At 35.1% G+C, this 23,453-nt stretch overlaps 4 protein-coding genes and 1 non-coding gene across 9 annotated transcripts; 4 read left to right on the top strand and 1 right to left on the bottom strand.

Annotated features, from left to right (window-relative positions):
* Positions 1-1,960: 1,960 nt before the first annotated feature.
* On the bottom strand, positions 1,961-13,381 carry LOC126671244 (protein SHORTAGE IN CHIASMATA 1). Of its 3 annotated transcripts, XM_050365000.2 has the most exons (9): positions 13,062-13,381; positions 12,687-12,785; positions 12,522-12,590; positions 10,777-11,991; positions 9,933-10,451; positions 8,446-9,364; positions 7,733-8,361; positions 7,493-7,627; positions 1,961-2,796 (listed from the first exon to the last, which is right to left on the bottom strand). In XM_050365000.2, exons 1-8 carry the CDS (start codon positions 13,347-13,349, stop codon positions 7,529-7,531), a joined length of 3,837 nt encoding a protein of 1,278 aa, XP_050220957.1. In that variant the 5' UTR covers positions 13,350-13,381; the 3' UTR covers positions 1,961-2,796; positions 7,493-7,528. The 3 variants fall into 3 exon arrangements, with proteins under 3 accessions (XP_050220957.1, XP_050220955.1, XP_050220956.1); XM_050364998.2 differs by having other exon boundaries at positions 7,733-9,364; XM_050364999.2 differs by lacking the exon at positions 1,961-2,796 and adding an exon at positions 6,574-7,284 and having other exon boundaries at positions 7,733-9,364.
* On the top strand, positions 2,361-6,262 carry LOC126671245 (uncharacterized). 2 transcript variants are annotated; one of them, XM_050365002.2, is made up of 7 exons: positions 2,361-2,445; positions 2,632-2,832; positions 2,921-3,043; positions 3,159-3,196; positions 3,296-3,395; positions 3,533-5,640; positions 5,895-6,262. In XM_050365002.2, exons 1-7 carry the CDS (start codon positions 2,374-2,376, stop codon positions 6,085-6,087), a joined length of 2,835 nt encoding a protein of 944 aa, XP_050220959.1. In that variant the 5' UTR covers positions 2,361-2,373; the 3' UTR covers positions 6,088-6,262. The 2 variants fall into 2 exon arrangements, with proteins under 2 accessions (XP_050220959.1, XP_050220958.1); XM_050365001.1 differs by lacking the exon at positions 2,361-2,445 and having other exon boundaries at positions 2,500-2,832.
* Positions 13,382-13,584: 203 nt separating the features above from the next.
* Positions 13,585-13,656, top strand: TRNAD-GUC (transfer RNA aspartic acid (anticodon GUC)). The gene has a single exon. It is a non-coding gene; the product is annotated as a tRNA-Asp (tRNA).
* Positions 13,657-14,012: 356 nt separating this feature from the next.
* On the top strand, positions 14,013-16,283 carry LOC126671540 (low-temperature-induced 65 kDa protein). Of its 2 annotated transcripts, none has more exons than XM_050365317.2 (4): positions 14,013-14,150; positions 14,247-14,462; positions 14,547-14,984; positions 15,064-16,283. In XM_050365317.2, the coding sequence occupies exons 1-4, from the start codon at positions 14,075-14,077 to the stop codon at positions 16,143-16,145; spliced, it is 1,812 nt and encodes a 603-aa protein (XP_050221274.1). In that variant the 5' UTR covers positions 14,013-14,074; the 3' UTR covers positions 16,146-16,283. The 2 variants fall into 2 exon arrangements, with proteins under 2 accessions (XP_050221274.1, XP_050221273.1); XM_050365316.2 differs by having other exon boundaries at positions 14,244-14,462.
* Positions 16,284-19,054: 2,771 nt separating this feature from the next.
* LOC126674801 (pentatricopeptide repeat-containing protein At3g60050-like) lies at positions 19,055-22,653 on the top strand. Its single transcript, XM_050369317.2, has 3 exons — positions 19,055-20,915; positions 21,941-22,045; positions 22,122-22,653. Exon 1 carries the CDS (start codon positions 19,408-19,410, stop codon positions 20,836-20,838), a length of 1,431 nt encoding a protein of 476 aa, XP_050225274.1. The 5' UTR covers positions 19,055-19,407; the 3' UTR covers positions 20,839-20,915; positions 21,941-22,045; positions 22,122-22,653.
* Positions 22,654-23,453: the final 800 nt, after the last annotated feature.

The raw sequence follows: 23,453 nt of genomic DNA, 5'->3' as shown, positions 1-23,453 counted from the left end.
ACGTTTTAAACAAATTTCCAAACGCAGAAGACGTTAATTTAATTTTTCAGGGTACAATTGAAACACAAAAATGCAAAATAGGGTAAAATTGACAAATTTTTAACGTCAGAATATGATTGAAAATGGACTAAAAGGTCGGGGTTTTTAAGACAGTAGACCATGTTAAAAAGGGGACTTATCCCAAATGATGTGCTGCCCTTGTATTAAATGATTCAGTGGCTTGGAATTTTAAACTATTCGGACCACAAAACATTTTTTTCACTATTTTGATAGTCCTTTTACGGATCGATAGTCGGGATTAGGGGTGTAAATGAACCGAGCCGAGCCGAGATTTGGAGTGTTCATGTTCGGCTCGTTTAGCGAACAAGGTGTTCATGTTCGGTTCATGTTCAGTCGAGCTTTAAATAGAGTGTTCATGTTCGGTTCGTTTAGATTTTATAGTGTTCATGTTCGGTTCATGTTCAGCTCATGTTTGTTCGTTTAGCCGCTAAACGAACAAGTTCGCGACCGAGCTCACGAACAAGCTCGTAAATACTAAACGAGCTCGTTCACGAACCAGCTCGCGAGCGAGCTCGATAAGTACAAAACGAGCTTGTTCGCGAGCCCGCTCGTTTAGCGAATAAACAAACGAACACGAGCAATTAAACGAACAAATACAAATATGAGCTGAATAAATTAAAAACAATCTAATCGAGCTCGTTGACGAATATGAGCTAAATAAATTAGAAACATAATTATATAAATTAATTTAAATATTAATTAGTTCGCGAACACCTAATCGAGTTTCTAAACGAGCTTATTCGTGAACTATATACGAGCTTGTTCATGAACTTGTTCATGAACTTGTTCACGAACTCTTAATCGAGCTCGTTCACGCGCTTGTTCACGAACTCTTATTCGAGCTGTTCGTGAACGCAAACGAGCCGAACACCACTATGTTCATGTTCGGCTCGTTTATATTAACGAACATAAAATCAAGCTCGAGCTCGGTTCGTTTAAAATACGAACGAACATGAACCGAGCTCTTATCGAGCCGAACACCGAGCTGCTCGCGAACGGCTCGGTTCGTTTACACCCCTAGTCGGGATACTTTTTCTTGACAAATAAGCTGTATTCATCCAAGTAATTTATCTGAGAAGTAACGGTGAAAATCCACCAGCGAAGCAAGAATCTTGAACTTAAATCTGAGAGGATACTTATTTGTTAAGTTCAAATTACTATAAATGACAATTGTTATGTAAAAGCCTCTAAAATTACAGCTCTCCAACTTACTGTAAATGCATTATCAAAAAAATAAGTTACTATAAATGATAAAATATTCTTAACTTGTTCTAAATCTTAATTGAAAAAAGGTCAAAATAAGATAAAGTTTGTGGTCACGATAAAATACTCAAAATGGACATTATTACTCGTTTTATCCAAAAAAATGAGATGATAGAAAACTATTGGAGAGCGATAATAACATATTGAAGTTAAGGTGGCAGAAAACAATTGTGCGAGCTGTACAATTTGGAACTGAGGTAAAACAAGTCAAAACGTCTATTTTGAGGGTGTTTTTGCCTAAAGCCGAACTTGATCTGATGTGATCTTTTCGTGCCAGATTCAAAGAGCAAAATGAATTTTGTTGAATCTAAATTATCATAGAAGGACAGAGCTGCTTAAATTATTATTAGCGACAAAATACAGAGTTATAGTAAGACTATAGACCAAAAATTAGTTGCATCCATTAAATAGGGTAGTTGCCAGAAATTTCCTTCTGTGTCTTTAATGATCAATACATAATCTCATATGGGCAAACCTAATTTTATTCTCAAAATCCTTTGCCCGACAGTTTCATTTCATGTCACAGAGCAATATAATACAGAACCAGTGGTTAATTGACTATAAAGAAACTTTAACAAAGAAAAAGTCTTCTGATTGACGAAGACAGTTCACTCAACAATAATTAGGGTCATATATGTCATTTAAAACTCAGCACCTCGTGCTTTACTGCATTAAAAAGAAAACTAAAGAATTGTACAGCTATAAGGTTCTTTACAATAATGTATGTCACATGGTTTGCTTGATCCAGTACAGAGAAGTTTCTTTAATTTTTTATTCTATAACGGTTTCAATTTGTATCTGGATTTGAACTGTACCCTACCCAACTTGGTTTATTTTACAAAGATAAACCAGAAAAAAACCCACAGATGCAGCTTTCTTGCGGCTTTTAGATTGTCTTTTCCTAGTTGAGAAGAAATCACAGTTTTTTGTCGTCCAAATTACAAATAACAAAAAGAAATTGTCACAAAGAAGTCCAAGTTTGGAGTATCCTAAGGAGAAGTGAGACTTTTAATGAAGATTCTCTGAGAACCCAGAGTAAATCCAAAAACCATGTTTAAATCTTGGAGGAACGACAATAAAAAGATCAAAGCTGTATTCAAGTTGCAGTTTCAGGCAACTCAGGTATCAATATAACAATGTGTAAATGTTCCTAGTCACTCTATTCTATATGGATTTATGCTTTGTTTGGATTCTAGTTGCATTGCTATATATGTAGATAAGAAGGTGAACAATGTGTGCAGTTTGATCAAGCAATTCATAAATTTACGAGCAAGAAAGCACTTACCTTGTTTTGAATCTCTGCTTCAGGTGCCACGATTAAAGAAACCCGCGTTGATTATATCCTTGGTGCCAGAGGATGTCGGAAAAACAACATTCAAACTGGAGAAAGTTCCAGTTCAGGAAGGAACCTGTTTATGGGAGAAACCTCTTTTTGTAACAGTGAAGCTTTTCAAGCAGCCAAAAACAGGAATCCTGAAAGAAAAGATATACCATTTCATTGTTTCAAGTGTATGTTATGATCATACTCGAAAATAATTTCTTTTTCTTGACTATAATAAATATACGTGCATCAAATAATAACCATAGGTTCTTACAGGGATCTTCAAAATCGGGTTATCTTGGAGAAGCTTCAATTGACTTTGCAGATTTTGCAGAGGAAACTGCACCAATTACAGTCTCTCTGCCTCTCAAGTTTGCAAACTCTGGTGCTATTTTAAATGTTAGTTCTCATTCTCTCTCACACACTCATAAGATAGACAATTACCCACCAATCCACAAAAAAATTTCATTTGATCACAACTGTTCCTATTTCTCATATCTAAAATTAATGACAGGTGACTGTTCAGAGGGTGCAGGGAGGAACTGATCAAAGGTGAAAATTAACATTAACCTTTACTAATTTATTCCACAAATATTAGTTATTGGATTTGTTTTTGGTTCCAAAAATATTGACTTAATTTGCTAATATCAGAATTGGTGAAGATAATGGAAACTCGCTTTCTCAAGATGAAAGCTTAAAGAATCGATTGAGTAGCGCCCACTCAGATTCAAATAACAACAGTTTCAATGAAGTAAGACCTAAAATAATCTACTTAGAACTTTTTGTTTACTGAAGTTCATGAGAGCTTGAATAATTTATGTCAGAATGTAGTACTGATATGACTGCTCTACTGTGACATAATTATCTTCATTCTCAATCATGTGACAGGATGCAAACTTGGACATTTTCTCGCCAAATAATGCTTACAGAGATGGTAGCTTCAAAGCATCCGTTGATTCAAATGCTAGCATCCAGTCAACTCCTCGGCAAAATTCAATGCCTCAGGAGGGGGCAGTTGATACTAAAACGACAAAGAACCGTTTGCATAGAAGATCAAGCACAGAATGGTCAATGGGTTCAGCTTCGGATGGAAGTTTAGCTGACTCAACAAACAGCCCTGAAGAGAAATTTCCAAGACACCTGAGAGTGGCTTCTGATGAATCCGTAGAAACACTTAAGAGTGAAATAACCAGTCTACTGAGGCAGTCAGAATTATCAGAACTGGAATTACAGTCTCTGCGGAAGCAATTCACAAAGGAAAATAGAAGGGCACAAGAGTTATCGAGACATATAATCGATCTAAATGAAGAGAGAGATCAACTCAAAACAGAATGTATACAACTCAGGTCCCAACAGAAGAATGTTGATGGAGAGGAGGCTCTAAACAAACTGAAGGCTGAGAATAAGGATGTAAAGGTTGAGCTAGAAGAAATTAGGCGAGAGCTTAGTCATGAAAAGGAGTTAAATAACAATTTCAAGTTGCAACTTGAAAAAACACAAGAATCTAATTCGGAGTTGATTCTTGCTGTAAACGATCTTGATGAAATGCTGGAGCAACAGAAACTGGAAATATCTCATCTTTCTGTCAAACTTGAGTTAAGTAGGGACATTGGTGAGATTCAGGATAAGAAATGTAAATGCAATATGCAAGAGGATGAAGACCAACAAGCAGCATTAGGACTCGAAGATATAGAGAAGGAAGAAAACGATTCTAGTGAATTGCACTTACTGAAAGAAAATATTGCAGATCTATCTAATGAAATTAAGCTATACAGAGAAGATAGGGAAAAACTGGAGAATTATATTGAGCAACTCACCCAAGACATTGCAGATTTACAACAGCAAAACCACAAACTATCTTCTAAGTTAGAGCAGAACAGGTTACAGGAAATCGAAATGCGAAATGAATCTATGGGATCCTTGGCTACTATTAAATGTCTTCAGTTGCAGGTGCAGCGATTGGAAGAAAAATTAAAGATACAAACACAAGAATTTTCTGAATCACTGGATTCCATCAGTGAGCTTGAAAGTCAGGTCAAAGCATTGGAGATAGAACTTGAGAAGCAAGCACAATCATTTGAAAATGACCTAGATGCAATGACATGTACCAAAATTGAGCAGGAGCAAAGAGCCATACGTGCAGAAGAAGCCTTGAGGAAGACAAGGTGGAAAAATGCTGTTACAGCAGAGAGGCTACAAGAAGAATTTAAAAGACTATCTGTGGAAATGGCAGTTAAGATTGATGAAAATGAGAAGCTCATGACAAAAGCAATAACAGAAGCTGATGAGCTACGTGTTCAAAATAGAAATCTGGAAGACAGGCTTCAGAAAGCTAATGCTGAGCTTTCACTATTTAATGATCAGAGCCACGAAAAAGTGGAAGAACTATCAACTCGATTAGAACTGAAAACAGATCATGCAGAGCAGATGTCACTACAGCTGGAAGCTTTGTCCCACCAGCTCAAATGTGCGCAAAACCACCAAGAAGAAAAGCAAGAGAATTTCTTGGTGGAAAATCAAATGCTAAAATCTAAGATAGAAATGCTCAAAAGGGAGAAAAGAGACCTCTCTGATCTGGCAGAACAAGTCAAATTGAGAGACAAGACAGAAGAAACAAAGACTTCGCCTAAAGAGACAGAACTGCTGATTACAAGATGGGAGAAAGAAAGAGAGGAACTGCAGAGGAATTTTGAATTAGCTAAGAAGGAATCAGAAAAGGCACAAGAAGAATTATTGAACTTAAGGTACTTGAAGAATGAAAAAGAGACACTGGTTGAAAAACTGTTATCAGAAGCAGGAAGTCTTAGATCTCAGCATATTGAGTTACGAAGCAGCTTGTCCAGAGAAGAATTGGAGAAAGAAAACCTGCAGAAACAAGTACTTGAGCTAAAGCACGAAATAAAGAAGAAGAAAGAGAGAAGTAAAAGTGTAGAAAGGGAAGAAACAAATAACATCATGTCTGATGAGAAAGCAGCTAACTTTTCACCACATAGCAGGTATAATTCAACTCTATCTCTTGGCATCTAAATACAATGTGTCAATTTATTCTTTTACTACAACTTTTATGCTCAATTTTTCTTTCGAGGTGAATTTAAAAACTCAATTAGTTTTACCATATATATTAACAGATGCATCTTGTGTTCTTTTCAATCCCTAAAACACATTTCATTATTCAAATTTAATATTCACAAAAAAATTAAAAAAATTCTGGGAGTGAGAACTGAAAGTCAATGCTTTCTATTTATGCCAGGGATGATTTCAAGGTTACTGAATTGCTGACTGAAATGTCACTATTAAAGGAAAGGAACAAATCTATGGAAAGTGAATTAAAAGAAATGCAAGAGAGATATTCGGAGACAAGCCTCAGATTTGCAGAGGTAGAAGGTGAAAGGCAACAATTAGTCATGACCGTACGCAACCTCAAAAGTGGTAAGAGAAACTAGCACACTCAAAGAGAATTGAACACAGAACTGAAGCATTACACTGAGCTTTGAGTAGCAGGGTGTGTTGTCAAACCTATTTGAACTCTGTAGTTACTACCGGCAGAGTTCAGGATACACAAGAAGCAGATCACAAGTTTAGAGAAAAATTTCTTGTCAATAAAATGTCTTTTTCACATTCTTTAGTGTCTTGCATAATCTTACTTTGTGCTTATGATATACACACAGGACATGAGATACAATAAAAGTATCGGTATATAATAGAACATGTGATAAATTTGCTAGGAGCACTCATACTTAAGTGATATGATGCAAATAAGAGAAGCCAAATATCAGAGATTGAATTACAGAATTTAACATGAATTCATATCTACACATACATTTCACATTAGCATTGCATTTTAATTTTAATTTTGAATGTGTTCCAGAAATCCAAGGAAAAATTATAGGGTCGTGCTTTTGTTATTTTGTTCTGTTGCGAAAGAGAAGTGGAATACAAAAAATAAAATAAGCAAACAAATACAAGCACATTTACGTGGTTCGATCAATGTGAGATCTACATCGACAATTCTTCCTTATTGAGGAATATCAGTCTTCGATCTCAAAGCATTTAAACCTAACAGTAATTACCATAAAGAATGGCTAGCTTTCCTAGACGGGTATAGAGAGAGAATTCTTATTCAGTTTAGACTACAGAGTAAAGATACAGTAGGAATAACACCAAGTATTTATACTAACACTTGCAGAACTCTTACATTATTGTCCAAGTACGAAACTGATACATATAATTACTTTACTCTTGAAAATAGGTCTTAATAGAAAAAACCAAAGACTCCTATTTATTTCCTATCATAGTTGGTTTAAAGTCCAGTTTGCCTTGGTTGAGCTGGCCATAGAAACCAGCTGAAAGATCAACTCATAGCCTGTTCTACAACTGGCTCCACTTAGCTGAGCCGACGGTATAGCCAGCTCTAACTACCATCCCATGGTGTTCAGCCGGCCATAGTGGTGGAACCGGCCGTGAAGCCCTGCTCTACTTCAGAGTTATGTAAGCCATCTCCAACATGTAAATTGCATATTGAATGATATGCAGCCTAAGACAGCTTCAGAAGAAATTCATGAAATTGCTCGGCTTATAAATGGTCGAAAGATACACAAGCCTAGTTGGAGTTAACGAAGATGATATGGTGGGATTTATTTCTACATATATAGACACAGGTTAAATCGATATTGGTACTTCTTACGGCAGCCTCAGAGTTCTCTGAGCAGCAAAATAAAAAATATTTATGAAGCTTGTCTATCAAATGACACTATACAACGATACGACAGAATTGCAGAAAAAAGGAAAATGACAACTAATCAAAGCATAAAGAAAAAAGTATGCGAGTTACTGTATTTAAGAACCAACCTTGAAGTTATGTTCATATTACTTCTTGACCTTCAATCATTGATGACGGAACTTTTTATTAAGACGGTGTGCACTTCCATCACTCCACACAAGCCTAGTCTGACTTCCATTTTCATTCAATGCAAATGATAAGGTCTGCATGTGTTTAATGAGTAATTTAGAATAATGAACATAATATAAATAACTAAAGATAAGCGTCCGAAAGCCAAAACACAGATAGGATATTAGAAATGAACCAACCTGTCTTGATCTCTTATCAATTGGTGTCGATGCTGGAACAAAAGAGGCTTGAGCTCTAGCGCTCTTGGATGCGCTTGACAATTGTCTTGACTGCTTCTGCTTCTTTTGTTCCGGTGCTTTCCCACGATTACTTCCCCCTTTGTACTTGAAAAACTCAAGAATTGATGGACTTCTTCTCTTCACAACTTTTGGAATGCTACCCGTAAAGCCAAAATCAGGAGTTGGTGAATCACATGGGAGGGACTGCTGCCGCTGTCTACTCTTTTCCCGAATTCTATTGAGAAACTCTAATGTCCAGGGTGAACCTGCTTGTGGATATGTAGAATGAATTGCTTTAGACAATGGTGTTCCTCCAAAATGTGAAATCTCCTCCTTGAATGGTGATGCTTTGGCATTTCTTGTAGATCCTTGCGCTAAAATGTCCTCTAATAGCTCTTTTGGATGTTTTAAAGGCATGCCACAATCAGGGTATTCATTATTTTGCTGCGAGCTTTGTAAATGATCCATTTCCGAATACAGTAAATCTGACCTGGAGTTGATTGCAGCAGCAGTAGGAAACGTGGGGCCACAATTTTTATCAAATGACAATCTTCTGGGAGCCTTAGACTTTCTAGAGTCCTCTTCTCTATCTGGTGGCCAAGTTGAAAAATAAATGGAGTTAGTGATTGAAGGAACGTCCTTACCCAGATAATCGGTAAGGTCAATAACTTCACCTAAAACATCTTCATGCAGAACATTAGATGTTCTTGTGTTACTCCAGTCCAACTTCTTCTTAGTTGTCATTTCCGCCCAGTAATTTTCATCCGACAAGTTATCATTCAAATAAGATCGTGACATTTTAATTTCATCTAATATCAGAGGACCTTTGGATTTCTGACAATCATAATGCTTGGAGATAGGAGAAGAATCCACCATCTGAGCAGTTCCAGATCCCTGTTTGTGACCAGACAAATCGTTCAAAGATAGCTCTGGCCATTGAAATTCGTTTAAAATTTCACTCTCCCTTGAGATCCAACAGTTATCTAGCCCTGACACTGCAGGAAGGCGTGTATCATCAAGGAACTGATTTAAGGGCTCAGGCTGCCACATGTCGGCCACACACATGTCAACTTTTTGTGGGCTACGCATGCATTTTCTTTGTCTTATTTCAGAAACAACATTAAAATTATCCTTATTTGAGTCAGGACCCGAAGAGACAGAGGAGGAGCAGTCGGTCATAATAGATTTAGAATCCTCACGTTCACCATAGCTGCACAAAGCACTAAACAGAGCAATGCTTTCTTCAGAAACATAATGCTGCTGAACTGCGAGGATCCTGCGTTCATTTGACCACCCTAGAAACTCGATGAGCAAGCCTTCTGAAGACAGTATAGCATGAGCTGTCAACGGATTAATTGAAGGAAATTTCGTAAGGAATGATTCTGCTAGGGTTTCTGATTCGGGCATTTTAGGACAGGCACCCTGATACAGCTTAGCGGCATAACAGATATTACTTAATATAATTTCATCAGTCAGCTCAGACGAATAGGAACAGAAAAGCTGTAAATCAATTCCCAGGCTTGCAGCTGCTGCATAGAGTCCATCTGAGGATTCCATTACAGTAGAAAGGAAGTTAGTATCTCCCTCAAATACCTGTAGGAAAAACAAAATGAAATATGGTGATATGAATTCCATAATAGCACACCCATGAAGCACAAAGTTTGACCAGAACATCCTAAAGAATTAAGCCATCAGAGATTGTTTTACTTATTGATATCCAACAAAACTATCATATGCTGCTACGCTCAATATGTTTAGCAGTCTAAAGGAAAATCCGAAATATCTAATAGACTCGAAGAAAAGGTTAGAAACAGAAAACCATATTAAAGCAAACAGAAGAAAATCACCATGAATTTATTATAAGCCAGAAGTATTAATACAAATGGAAATTCTGTTTGGGTTTAGATCTCGCCAGGCGTATTTGTAGAAGTTTTTCTCAACTTGTTAGCAGAGAAAACATCGAATTTTTAACACATGATACAGACAAGCTAGATGGTTAGTTTTAATAAAACACTGATAAAACTGTATCCAAATGACTTGACTAAGTAATGAATTTACACTGATAAGAAATTACTATTTCTTAATATGACTTATTCTATATAGAACTATAACTGAGGAAATAGCTAAAAATTATGATTAGTGGTTGCTGGACAATACTTACCAGAACACAGCAGCTGAACGCGCAACTTAGCAATGTGAGAACATTTGTAGCTATATTGTCAATGCATATTGGCAAGGAAGAAGAAGCTTCATCTGCAGCAGTTGCCTTCTTTCTAATGTTTCTGCAATCGTACCACACCAAGCAAATAGCAGAAATAATAACAACATCCACAGGCAGATCTAAGTCACGTTCTACAACTTGTAATCCCTCTTTCTCCATTGCAAGGATTTTTTGGTATGTGCTTCTTCTAGATACTATCATTTCCTTGTCAAAATTTTGTGTATTCACAACAATTACTATCTCAGGGGAAGACATCAAGCACCCTTGACTTGGCTCTGATTTCATCTGATTGGGCACATTAGGATCTGCCACAGGCAAGCCGCAAGCTTCTACTCTATCTGCAGCTTCTAAACTTCTCAAGCTATGATCATCCTTCATAGGTGAAAAATGTAACACCTTCTCCATTCTGTGGTCATCCACGTTATCATCTGCAGCTAAAATAGAACGAGACTCACTTTCCTGGAAAAAAAGTAGAGCAGATTTAGTTGTGCAAGTAAAAATACTCGCAAACAGTAAAATGTGAAAGAATGATGAAACAACCAAAACATTAAGCAGGCATACTATGAGGGAAGATATATCTTCATAGTTCATAGCATTTCATTAAAATGATGAATTGGGTTCCTATGGACAAAAATATGATTTGCATGCTCCCTAATAACGTCTACTTAGAAACAACGGAAAAACGAATAAAACAATTGTTAAATAAAAAATCATACTGTAAGGATCGGGTTATTGCAAGAAACATATGCCTTCAACTTTCCAACATATCTATGTAGGATTTTACCTTGGGAAATGTAGTACTAGGACCTAGCGCTGTGATTACAGATTCACTTTTTCCTCCACCAGTGGCTTTCCCATGATTCAAGAAAAAATCCAGATCATTGAATTGTGACATAGATTTGAATAACAGTGTTGCCTTCTCAGCATTTTCCTTAGCTAAGGGCTTCGCATTTTCTGATTTTGAGCATTTATCATCTGACAACTTACTTGACTCAACTCCCATCTGTTTAACACTGGAATTGACTTCAGAAAACATATTCAGTGATTCCTCAGGCTCCATAATTTTTGGATCATCCAAATCACAATCAGATAAAGCTAGATCTATCACCTCCTTTCTCTCGTCAAAACAATCCCAGTCAAAATCAGTTTTGTGTAAATCCAACTTCAACACATTCCAGTAGCAGAACGTCCCACTGTTGCATTTATCTTCTTCTAATAGGTGCCAATCCAGGTAAATCCCATCAACTAGAGAAAAGGATTCTGGCTTTACTTTGTCTAGTATTTTCTCGATAAAGGAATACAATGGTTTTACTTTGTCACCATTAGATAGAATAGGTGTAGGCATTGTTTTAAATATCTCATCCACCAGAGCTAGCTCAGAACTAACAATTAATTCATTGAAATCCTTAAAATTCTTGTCTTTGCAGAAAATCCAATCCCATGTTTCTGGTACATCAGATTTTTGCTTCTCAAAGAAGACTTCACAAGCTTGAGACGAGTCCATTTCAAAGAATTCATATTCCTGGAAAACAGGTGGATTCACCGGCAGAGAACAATATGCTGATTCTACATTGTCAATCATGCCTATAATGTCCACTGCCAAAACTATGTCCATGGACGCAGGCTCAGATTCAAGAACAATTTTTGATAGACAATGATCTGAAAGGAACTCAAGAACATCATAGCGCATAGAATCCAATAGCTCTGCCCCATCACTTAGCGGGTTATCATTCTGAGTCCATTGGAAATTAATATTATCAGAGAATGACGAAAGTTCATCTTCCATAGATAGGTCTTCCAGATTTCTCAGATTTATCTCATCCACTTCGAGAAGAGGAAAGGAGATATGATGGAAGTTCATTTTCTCTTGACCAGAATCATCATCTAAAACAGAAGCCTGTTTAATCATGTCATAGTCTAAAGTAACATCTTCAACTGAATAAACGTATTGTTGAACTTTGTCAGAGTTCTGCATCTTAATTCCTGGCCTAAGAAAATCCTGGACATAAAATAGCAAATAGACTAAATTATAAAGTCTAATACATAGAACATTAGCACTTGAGCAACCATAATACGAGATGAAAAGAGAATTGTTATTAATAGTTAACCATGAAGAAACGAAAGTAGGTTACAGTATTGAATATAAAGAGAGTAGATCAACCTTTTGCAAACTAATTTCAACAACTTGAATAAATAAAGTACCATATTTCATAAAACAACTGGCCTATTTACTGTACCTGTTTTTTGTCGTTATTATATTTTCAATTTATAAGCAATAGTATGAGCAGATAAATTTCACATTATGCATTTCTCACATCTTAAAAAATGTATGGCTATTCTTCAAGCTATAATCAAGATTGAATCAGAAGTGTGTATTAAAGACGGATTAATCGAAGATGAATGTGAATTTGTAGTTGTAGTTGTAGTTGTAGTTGTAGTTGTAGTTGTAGTTGTGGTGAAAATGCTCCTTTCTAGCACATTACAGTACAAAAACTATACACGTTACACAATGATGAGTCAGACACTTACTGGATCAATCTCAATCTCCGGAGCTTCTGAGAGATTTTCCAAGTGCTCCTCAGGAAGGAGCAAATTTTCCTAGAATTCAAAAAAATATGATGCATAAGAATGAAGACTTAATAGTTAGATCATAATTCATATTTTTACAAGATTTCTATAGATTTTTCACTCTACCGCCAATGCATCAAGCTCAGGCTCTTCAAATTGCAAAATGACTTCAGATCCATGTGCAAGCTCAGTATCTACAGCAGCAGTAGCAGTCTCTTCCTCTTTCTACAATGACATCAGCGAAGTTTATTAGGAAAAACAAGCACACAGAGCAAATGCACACACAAAAAATGATACATCAGAATTTTAATTGAATGAAGAGCAACAAATTCAAGCTCTCCAAAAACAAGAATTCACTATATAGAACTCAATTCAAAATTCTTGCATCTTCTAGATTTTCCGCTAAGCTAGTTCATTCACGAATTAGGTCTAAAACTTAAGTGTAGATGATTAAGCAATACCTAAAATAAATGAACAATTAAATTTGAATTTAAAAAATACCTCGGACACAGAGTAAATGCGCGAGGTGCGATCCTCAAAATGTAGATCATCAACGTCGATTTTCCGAGGTGTTACGTGAGAAATAAACTTAGATAGAGCTGCATCGATCGGAAATCTGTCGATTTCAATGGAGATGTTTGAGTAGGGATCGAGAGAGGAGAATATTAGTGCGTTTAAGTTAGGGAGATGCAGAGAAGGAAGGAGATTAGGGATTGGAAGATTCAGAAACGTTAGGGTTTCTTCGTTTGGAGAAGAGAAGTAGTCTGTGTTTAGAAATCTAGTTCTCATTTTTCTGTAACGCAGTTCTGAAACTGATTCTCTTGCAATATTTCAAATGAAAAGGAATTTGAAAAATTCAATCAAATAAAAAAAACAATTGAACTTATCAAAAAAAAAATTGAAATTGGCGCCAATGGATTTCCTTCATTTTTCCTTTGCTTCCCGTGTCGGTCAGCATGAATGGGCTTCGTCATGGGCCTTACTGTTTTCTTAACAAGAAACTTTTGACAATCTACAACATCAAGTCGTTGTAGTATAGTGGTAAGTATTCCCGCCTGTCACGCGGGTGACCCGGGTTCGATCCCCGGCAACGGCGAAATTTTTTATTTTGCGCAAAATTTTAAACAGTGGACCCCAAATTCTCACCATCAGAGGGGAGAGCACGTGTATGTTGAGTAGCAGCGATAAAAGTGACTCAAGTAAGCAGTTCATATAAATTAGTTTTGCTATTTAAAAACCTCTGTGTTGAAGATTATCCAAAATTTGAAACTTCCCAGTTCCCATTCGAGTAGCTCCGCGTGTACAACCGGACACAAGTACGTGTCCAGGAGCTGAGACGTGTCATTTCTCTTATACGTGTCCCTCTTGTTGACAGCCACCGCCATGCAAAATTGGCAACTTTCAAGTTTTAACCGCAGTGATTAAACGTTTAAATTTATCCAAGAGTTCGTTTATAAATATGCTATGTGCATTCTCTGTCATTAACGCTAACGTATCGATTGTCTGCTTACAGTATGGATTCTCAAATTTCGCGCCCGATCGGTCATTCCTATGATCAAACACCCTATAATGCTGGACTGCACGCGGCTGGTAAGTTTTTCTATTATGGAATTTCAGTGAGTAAGAAGTTTGCTATATCTGTGTATGTGTGATGTATTGTTGGTTTTAATTAATCTGTTGTAGAAGGGGAACATCTTGATCAGCATTCCCATGAGAAGAAATCGGTTTTGAAGAAGGTGAAAGCAAAGGCCAAGAAAATAAAGGACACCTTGATGCATGGCCACGGTCACAATCATGATCAGGAGGATCATGATTTGCAGCATGTTCCTGATGATCATGACTTGGATGAAGAAGATGATGTTGAGGAGGAGGATGAAATCCTTGATGAATCTCAAATTCATGGTAGTACTAGTATTAACAACATTTCCATAGTTAATTAATTGGATAGTGTAATTAAATTTTATGAAATCTGTTGGTTCTTTGTAGTGTTTGATTCTTCTGCTATCGGTCGCGCTTCACGGCCTGGACAAGTGGGACGGTTGGATGATCCTGTGGCATATTACGGGAAGTCCACAGCGTTTGATGATGACTACGCTCGAGAGACTCTAGCCAAGAGCGTTGTGCCTAGGCAAGAAGAAGACAGAGGACTTAAAGTTGCTATTGACAGGACAAGTAACCTGAAAGAAGTGCCTCAGGCTCCACTTGAGATACCTGTATCCACCACTCCTGCAATTTTAGAACAAACAAAACCTATCGACGCATTTGGAAGCTTTTCAGGAGAACAGAAAGCAACTCGAGGCCAACCGCAGATCAATTTGGAAAGGTCACCGAAATTGGAAGAGGATCCTCATGCCCCTAAAGATAGACGTGAACACTATGATCCTTCCAATTATCAGGCCAAAGTCACTGATTCAACTGGTGCACGTAAGTAGTCTATGGTCATTGTCAAATTGGTAGAGTGGGATAAACAGTCTTATATGTTCTGTTTATGAATTGTATGCAGGTGGTGAAGAAACAGGAATTACTCCAATTCTTAGTTCTTTTGACAAAATGAATTTCTCTACTGACTTAAAACAAAGAGGAGAAGAGAAGTTCCCTGCTAAACCACATGATCAGTCGATCTTTTCCTCTGGAAGCCATGACCAATTTTCTCCAGAACCAACTCCTCCAAGACCTATAACAACCGAAGAGAAGCCTCGTTCTATTTCAGACGCTCCTCCTGACGCATCAAATCAGACCAGCTATTTGGAGAAACTATCATCTGCTGCTCCTGCAGTTGCTGATAGAGCAATTCTAGCCAAAAATGCTGTAGCTTCTAAGCTTGGATACAATGAGGGGGAACACAATGCTAAGGAACAGAGCAGCACTTATACCGAGAAAATATCCTCTGCTACTTCTGCAATTGCTGATAAAGCAATTCTAGCCAAAAATGCTGTAGCTTCAAAGCTTAGATATAATAACGAGAAAGGCGATGTTAATGGACATGAAGGAGAAGAACTACACAAGACCCAACAAACACAATCTCCATCAACAGTTGAATATGGAAAGAAAATTGCAGCAACAGTAACTGAGAAACTGACTCCTGTATATCAGAAAGTTGCCGAAACGGGAAACACCATGGTGTCGAAAGTTCCTGGAATTCGCGGTAACGCTGGAAACGAAGGAGAAATCAGTGCTAAAGGGCAAGATAAGGGAGTGTCGGTGAAGGACTATTTTGCAGAGAAGTTGAAACCTGGAGATGAAGATAAGGCATTGTCTGAGGTGATTTCGGAGGCTTTGAATAAGCAAAAGGGAGAGGCAAATAAGCCAATTGCAAAAGTTACAGAATCAGAGAAGGTGAAGAGGAGACTAGGGAGTAGTGATGTGAACGTTGATGAAGAAGTGGATCAAAGTTCTGTGCATATTTCTGGTGGTGATACTGATATAGTAGGGAAGATTAAAGGGGCAGTTGGTTCTTTGTTTGGAAAAGGTGTAGAGGCTGCTCGAGGCTCTCAGCAAGCAGAGTCACCTGGTACGACTACGGGTTTTGTTTCTGCCAATGAAGAAGAAACAGGGGGAAGGAGACTTCAGGAATCAGGGAACTAAGCCATGTTTACCGAAAAATAAATGCTGTGTTTGTTTATGAAATCGTGTTATGAGATTGTGAATAAGAGTTTGCATATGTGATCTTTGTCTACTGGAGCTTCTAATTTGTAATACTAAATAATATTAGCATTTTCAATATTTATTTTTCTATTTGCTCAGAAGCTAAGCATGGATTAAAAACCTTGGGGGTAAATCTTCCATCTGTGCGAACTTAGTTCGTCACGTGAAATTATGAATTATTTATAAAATGTATAACACGTGGTGTTAATAAATGATATATCCAATTAATAAATATTATATTAATTAGTGATATTTTGATTAGAATTAAATATTCATTATTAATTAGATATGATATTTATTGACATTATATGTCATATATTTAATGGATAGTTAATCTTACATCACAAATTAGGTTCATACAGAGAAAATGGCGGATTCAAAGATTCAGTATGGTGGGGTCCGTTTATATACTTAAAATTTAATCAAAATTATAATTTTTTTAAAGTATATTGTACTAAAAAATTATTAATTATTATAATTATAATTATTATCAATAAAAAATATTTTTTATTTTTAAATTAGTAAATAATTAAATTGTTATTCGCATATTAAATACATCATTTAAATATATATTATTAAATACTTATTTAATGGTTGATAGCTTACTTTATTTTATAAATTTATATTTATAAGTTTCTTATAAAAATTAATTTTTGGAATAAAAAAATATATCAAGTCAGATACTAAAAAAATTAACAATTTACTAGATTTAACTATGGATTATTCTTATTGTTTTTATAATATCTCAAAGTGATTCATAAAAAAATGTACATAAATTAAATATAAGTTATTAAATAAAATTTCAATAGATATTTGAATAAAATCAAATTTAAATTTTGAGTGTACATTTATGGTTTTTATATATAAGAAATATATGTATAATGTATTTTATTTTATTATTTAATGTTTTGATTTTCAATCAGTAATTTTTATTTTTATTTTCAATTTGAATTTTATATTCTTAGTTTATGAATTTGATAATTACGTAGGGCAACTTTAAACTTTTAAAAGAGTTAAAGTTTTTCTAAAATAGTAAAAAGCAAAATAAAATTACTTAATGAACAAAAAGGTTGGATGATAAATTATATTTGTGGGTTAAATCACATAAAGTTCCATAAGACTTTACATAAGAATTTTTTATTAGAAGTTTATGGGTCTATTAGAGAACTTTAGTAAATATAACACACATATATATACGTGGTAAAATTTTAGTAATGGAGACCCACCCTTGATAGTGTGCATCCGCCACTACACAGAGATCTTTTATCTTAAAAATGTTAGAGCATCTCCAATGGAATGCTACTTTTTATGCTAAATTTAGCATGAAAAAGTGGTAAAATGCTATAAATAGCATAGCATTTCAAATTTTACTCCAATGCACAAAGTTAAAAAAAATGTTATAATTATTTATTAAGATAATTATCTCTTAATTTTATTAATTGCTAATTATTTAATAATTTTTTTAATTAAATATTTTAAACTAAAATTTATGTAATATTTTTTTTAATTTAATAATGAGTTTTTCAAAAGATATAATTAAAAGAATAGATGAATTATATAAAAATAAATTATTTAATTTTTTATTATATTGATGTATGATCTACTATTAAAAAATCAAATCGATGTTGTAAAATTAAATAGAAGCACAAATTTAAAATGAAAAAAGTAAATAAAATAAAAATAGTAGGTTAAAATAATAAATGCAAAAAATAACCGTGGTAAAATTGTAATTAATAGTGAATTGCTATTGGTTGTTGAATTTTAGCATATGCTATAGTCTGTGCTAAATTTAGCATGTGATATAGCATATGCTAAATTTAGCACAAACTATAGCACTGCATTGGAGATGCATTTTAAGATTAAATGCTAAATTATAGCATTAGCACTTCATTTTAGCATTGCATTGGAGATGCTCTTAATTTTATTGCCGATTGATCAATTAATAGCTTAACAGGTAACATCAAACAACAATGTAAAATTCAGGATAAAAAGACGTTATCTTGCATTTTTAGTAGCGTTGGATCAAGTACACTTTTCGCTAATGTGGACCTAGCCTGAATGGTTAAAGCGTTTCTAAATGCATCAAGAGGTTGTAGGTTCGAACCACGCCTTGATATCTAACAACTAACATGAGAATCTAAAGATCGATTTTCACCTTTGATAAAAAAAAAACATGTACACTTTTCAATGCAAGACAGATTTTAAAATTAAAAGCGTTCTATAATTTAATTTTTCGACAAATTTTTTGTTTCAGTTTTAATTTCAATTGTAATTTTTGTTTACAGAGTAATATTTCTATTTAAAACTCATATAAGTATACAATTAAAGAACCGAATAACTTTGCTTAAGTCCTTTTTAAATTATTAGAATCCTTTGATTTTCATTTAAAATTACCAAAATTGAGATATAAAATATGGTACGCTCAAACACAAAAGGCTAACACGGTTTTTGAAAATTCAACTGAAACCGTAACACAACAAAAACGCATCATCACATATGTACACAAATTTGATAAAAGGAAATAGTATTTTTGTTGAGAATAACAAATGTCTTAAATTATTTTTAAAAAGTTATATTTATACCTCATAATTTTTGCATGTGTAAAGATCTATATCTCACAACCAAAATAAAATAATGCTGACTTTAAAACTAAAATAACATTGATTTTAGGTTGACGTTAAATTTACATAAAGTTCATTCTGAATTGACATCAAGTTATAATATATAAATGTAAATTGTAAGAAAATTGTGAAATTTTGACATCAAAAGAGTTTATGGATTGAAAGTGTAAATTTTATAAATAATGAGGTTTCTAAAAGAAATAGAGAGGATGTTTTTTGGGCCTCCAGCTCTACTGCCTTAATCATGACTCTCATCTCGCGCTTTCTTACCTTGCACAGTTTCACTTCTAACAAAACCCTCGGCACTAACATAACAAAACCCTGACCAGCTCTTACACGCAGCTCAAACACAACACAACCCAGTCCTCAAATGAAACAGCTCAACCCCAGGTAACTCATCTTTGTCTGCTCGTTCAATTTTTACTGATAGCCTTTTGCTTACTGGGCATTCCTTTATTCAAGTTTATAATTTATTTCAAGGTTTATGCATCTGGATATGTTAATCCGTTGCTGGATTTATTGGATTTGTCGAGAGCTTCTTTTAGATTACTAAAAAATAATGGGTGTAGCAGACTTTAACAATGAACGCTATTGCTTTATTTGGTGCAAGAATGGCTCATAAATTTTCATACATATCATTAGTCTCACGGAAATTATGTGATTGGAGTTTTGATGGATATAAAAGTGATGATAATGGGTTTCAACATATTGAGGAACCCATAAAGAAACTATATAAAATTTCAGGTGCTGACTCTTTTGATTATGAATACGGCGATGAGGACCCTTATTCTAAGGGGAGTTGGTTTTTTGAGAATGTGAAGTTTGATGCTGCAAGAGTACTTGACGTTTTACGGCAGGATGGTCCCGGCTTTGACGCAAAAGCTGGTCTGTGTGAGTTGCATTTGAGGGTCTCGGGACTGCTTGTAAAGGAAGTCCTTAAGAGAATTTTGAGAAATATAAATGACGACAATAAAATGCGATGTGCAAAATTAGGGTATAAGTTTTTTGTATGGTCTAGTCAGCAGGAAAACTATAGGCACACAGTAAATATTTATCATTTGATTATGAAGATTTTTGCAGATTGTGAGGAGTTTAAGGCAATGTGGAGATTACTTGATGAAATGGTTGAGAATGGATTTCCAACTACAGCACGGACATTTAACATATTGATATGTACTTGTTGTGGGGCAGGTTTGGGTAGGAGAGTTGTGGAGAGGTTCATTAAATCAAAGGCATTCAATTATAGGCCGTTTAAACACTCTTACAATGCTATCCTACATTCACTTCTTGCAGTTGGCGAGTACAAATTAATTGAGTGGGTTCATCAGCAAATGCTGATTGAGCATCATTATCCGGATACTTTAACTTTTAACATTCTTATGTGTGCAAAATATAGATTGAACAAGTTACATGATGTTCATAGATTGCTTGATGAAATGGCTAGGAGCGGATTGTCCCCAGATCTCTACACCTATAACATCCTTCTCCATGTTCTCGGTAAAGGAAATAAGCCTCTTCCCGCACTTAAACTATTGAGTCATATGAAGGAAGTGAGTGTAAATCCTAGCAATCTTCACTTCACCACATTGATTGATGGATTGAGTCATGCTGGAAATTTAGATGCCTGCAAATATTTTTTTGATGAAATGATAAAATCTGGATACCTGCCAGATGTTGTTTGTTATACTGTAATGATCACGGGATATGTAGTAGCAGGGGAGTTTGAAAAGGCTCAGGAATTGTTCAATGAGATGATAGAGAGGGGGCAGTTGCCAAATGTATATACCTACAATTCAATGATTCGAGGGTTGTGTATGGCTCAGAGGTTTGAGGAGGCTCGCTCCATGCTAAAGGAAATGGAATCTAGAGGATGTAATCCCAATTTTCGTGTATACAAGACATTAGTGAGAAATTTGCGGAATGCTGGAAAGCTTTCAGAAGCTCATGGAGTAATAAAAGAGATGACGAAGAAAGGGCATTACGTCCATCGTCTCAAAGTTCAAGGGATATAGGAGACGCTGAAGTGATATATTGCATACATGGAGCCTTTGTCGATGTAACTTACTGGGATGCTACCTGTTCAGCTCAGGTTGACATCTTATGCCTTTTCCTTTAATTGTTGTGATAGAAATTGAATGTTTACTTATGAATGTTTTCTTTCCCTATTTATTCTTTCTTACACTGTAATTGGGATAAAGCAGAACTAAAATGTTAAATCCTATTTGGTTTTTTTTTTTCTTGCTCTTCTTCAAGTAAGCAAGTTTTGAGATGTGATTGCATGATCAAATTCTCATAACTTTCTTGGTTTGGTCCAAAACTGTGTGTGCTAAACTCGGTTAGTATTCTGTTTTCACTGTATGTATAATTGATCGTTTTCCTCAGAGAGCTTGAAGATTTGGTAGTTGATGGAACATCAATAGAAAATTAAACAAATTGATAAATACCCGAAGTGAATCAGCTAACAAAATATGATGTTGAAAACTTGATGGTGACCTGCTCTTATGTGACACTTTCTATTTCCTTCAATTCATTACACTGTCTCTTGCATCACATGTTACTGGTAGCAATGGGAAATTGACTGTGCGCTTTGGACTAGGAATTATCATTTCAGTTAAGATCTTAGGAAGTAAAATCAGCAAGGCATTGTTGGACTCTTTCAATTCTTATGTAATCAGTGGACAATAATATATTTGCTTTCTTTTTCACTTAGAAATGATTCTATTATTAGACTGGAGGCATTTGGTTTCTTGCTTTTTAATATCTTGCCCATTGTAAAGGGTTCATAATTTTCCTTCCCTTTTGAACAGTGGTGCTGTGTGCATATAACAACCAAGAAATGGAAGGGAAAAGTTGAAATTATTCTTATTTTTGATGTTTATGACAGAAAATGGTTGTCGTTTTTCTGGTAATTGTGTTCTATTGATATGCAGCTATTATGTTTCTGTAATCTTGGCCTGCATTTTCTTGGTTTGCTCAATTGTACTTTAGTAAATCTGAGATTGATACAGAAGAAAGCAATATTTTTCTTGAATATGTATCTTATATAGAGATTGAGACACTTGTGGGAAGGGACTCCAGACCAAATGATGAATTTCTTTCTACTATTTCTTGCAGGTTGATTTTGAAGTCTGAACAACATTTGAAGGAATTGTAATGAAGATGTTCAACTTTTGCAGAATTGGATAGGCTGATAAATTTATCTTGGTCATCAAAGCTAAGGTTACATCTCGTCCATTTTATGTTTCTGTTCTCATAACCATGTACTCCTCTCATTGATATCACCTACCTGGTGCAGGTAGATGCTAATTGGATTACCATTTCTTTTTCAAAATTTTCCATGAAACTTTTCCGAGGTGCAATTCTTCATGCATATACGAGTCTTATGCAAGTTCAGTGCTAGGGAACATGAGGCCTAATTCCAAACTTTACTCGACTGTGAGCATTGCTGATGGGCTGAGGAAATCTGCAAATTCTATTCTTAAATGTAGATATTAGACGCAATGCAAGTGGCGTTGTTGTACCATCATTTTACCAATTAAACACTAGAGATGCCGAAGGGGATAGTTTTATATTTGCTTCATTCATGTTGGCTCAAGGTATGCGTTCTTCCCTTTGTCAAGACAACATAAATTGTTATCACTTTAAATCCCCACAAAGCCATAAGTATCTCGTTACTCTGTAAGTTTATGCGTTATGTTCCTATCAGAAGTAGCAAAATAAAAACATAATCTTGTACTGAATTAGAAAGAGGTATAGGAATGTTGGGAATGTAGGTTCTGTTTTATGTACTCTTATTTAATAATGTAGTGAAAGGATCAAATGGTCAATTTGCTTGAGGGGAGGGCAGGAGTTTGAAAATGGAGATCTAAGACACGTCCATTCTTGTCATGGCCAACTAAGCAGTCTCTTACCATTTGCTAATTCTCAAAGCATGCCATTCCTGTCATCTGTCATGCTTCATCACTTGATTGCTCTTGCCTAACAAGACAAAATCTATCACATTCTCTTCTCCTCTTTTTCACTTTCAAACCGGTTTAGTTCTAAGGTAACGTTAATAAATTTATATTTGCCCTTATTGATTTCTATTCTAAACCTTATTTGAATCAAACATATTGTTAAAATATTCTTGAAATTTAAATTTTATATTGGATAACTTTTGAACTTTTAGATTTGGTCAAGAAAAAATAGTCATGTTGATTTTATTTTGAATTTACCAAAGATGGTGGCTGGTAAAGACCTCTCAAAGGTGGAACGCCTTAAAAACTCTGGAACTAGATAATGGAATTAAGAAAAAAGTAGCCAGAACGGTTACTCTCTAAATACATATTTGATGTTTCGGTTTCGAGTTTCAATATAACTTGTAATTTAACATCTAAACATCTACAACTAACACTAACAAGTTAACAAAAAAATCATCGATATATTCAGCATATGTGGTGTACTGATATTTTAAGGTAAGCTAAATTTGAAAAAAAATTATCTTCTAATCAGAAACAATTTTGAGCATGTAACATCAATGTTGAAGCATGGAAAAAGTATGTAACTAATTCGCTGCTCTTGCTTTCAAGATTTGTTAATTAAACGATGACCAAAATAACCAGTTAGAAGATGCTCTTGTCTCTAATAT

This window comes from Mercurialis annua, linkage group LG3 (assembly GCF_937616625.2).
Source record: "Mercurialis annua linkage group LG3, ddMerAnnu1.2, whole genome shotgun sequence".
NCBI lineage: Eukaryota > Viridiplantae > Streptophyta > Magnoliopsida > Malpighiales > Euphorbiaceae > Mercurialis > Mercurialis annua.
This window is presented reverse-complemented; position numbering and strand designations above follow the sequence as displayed.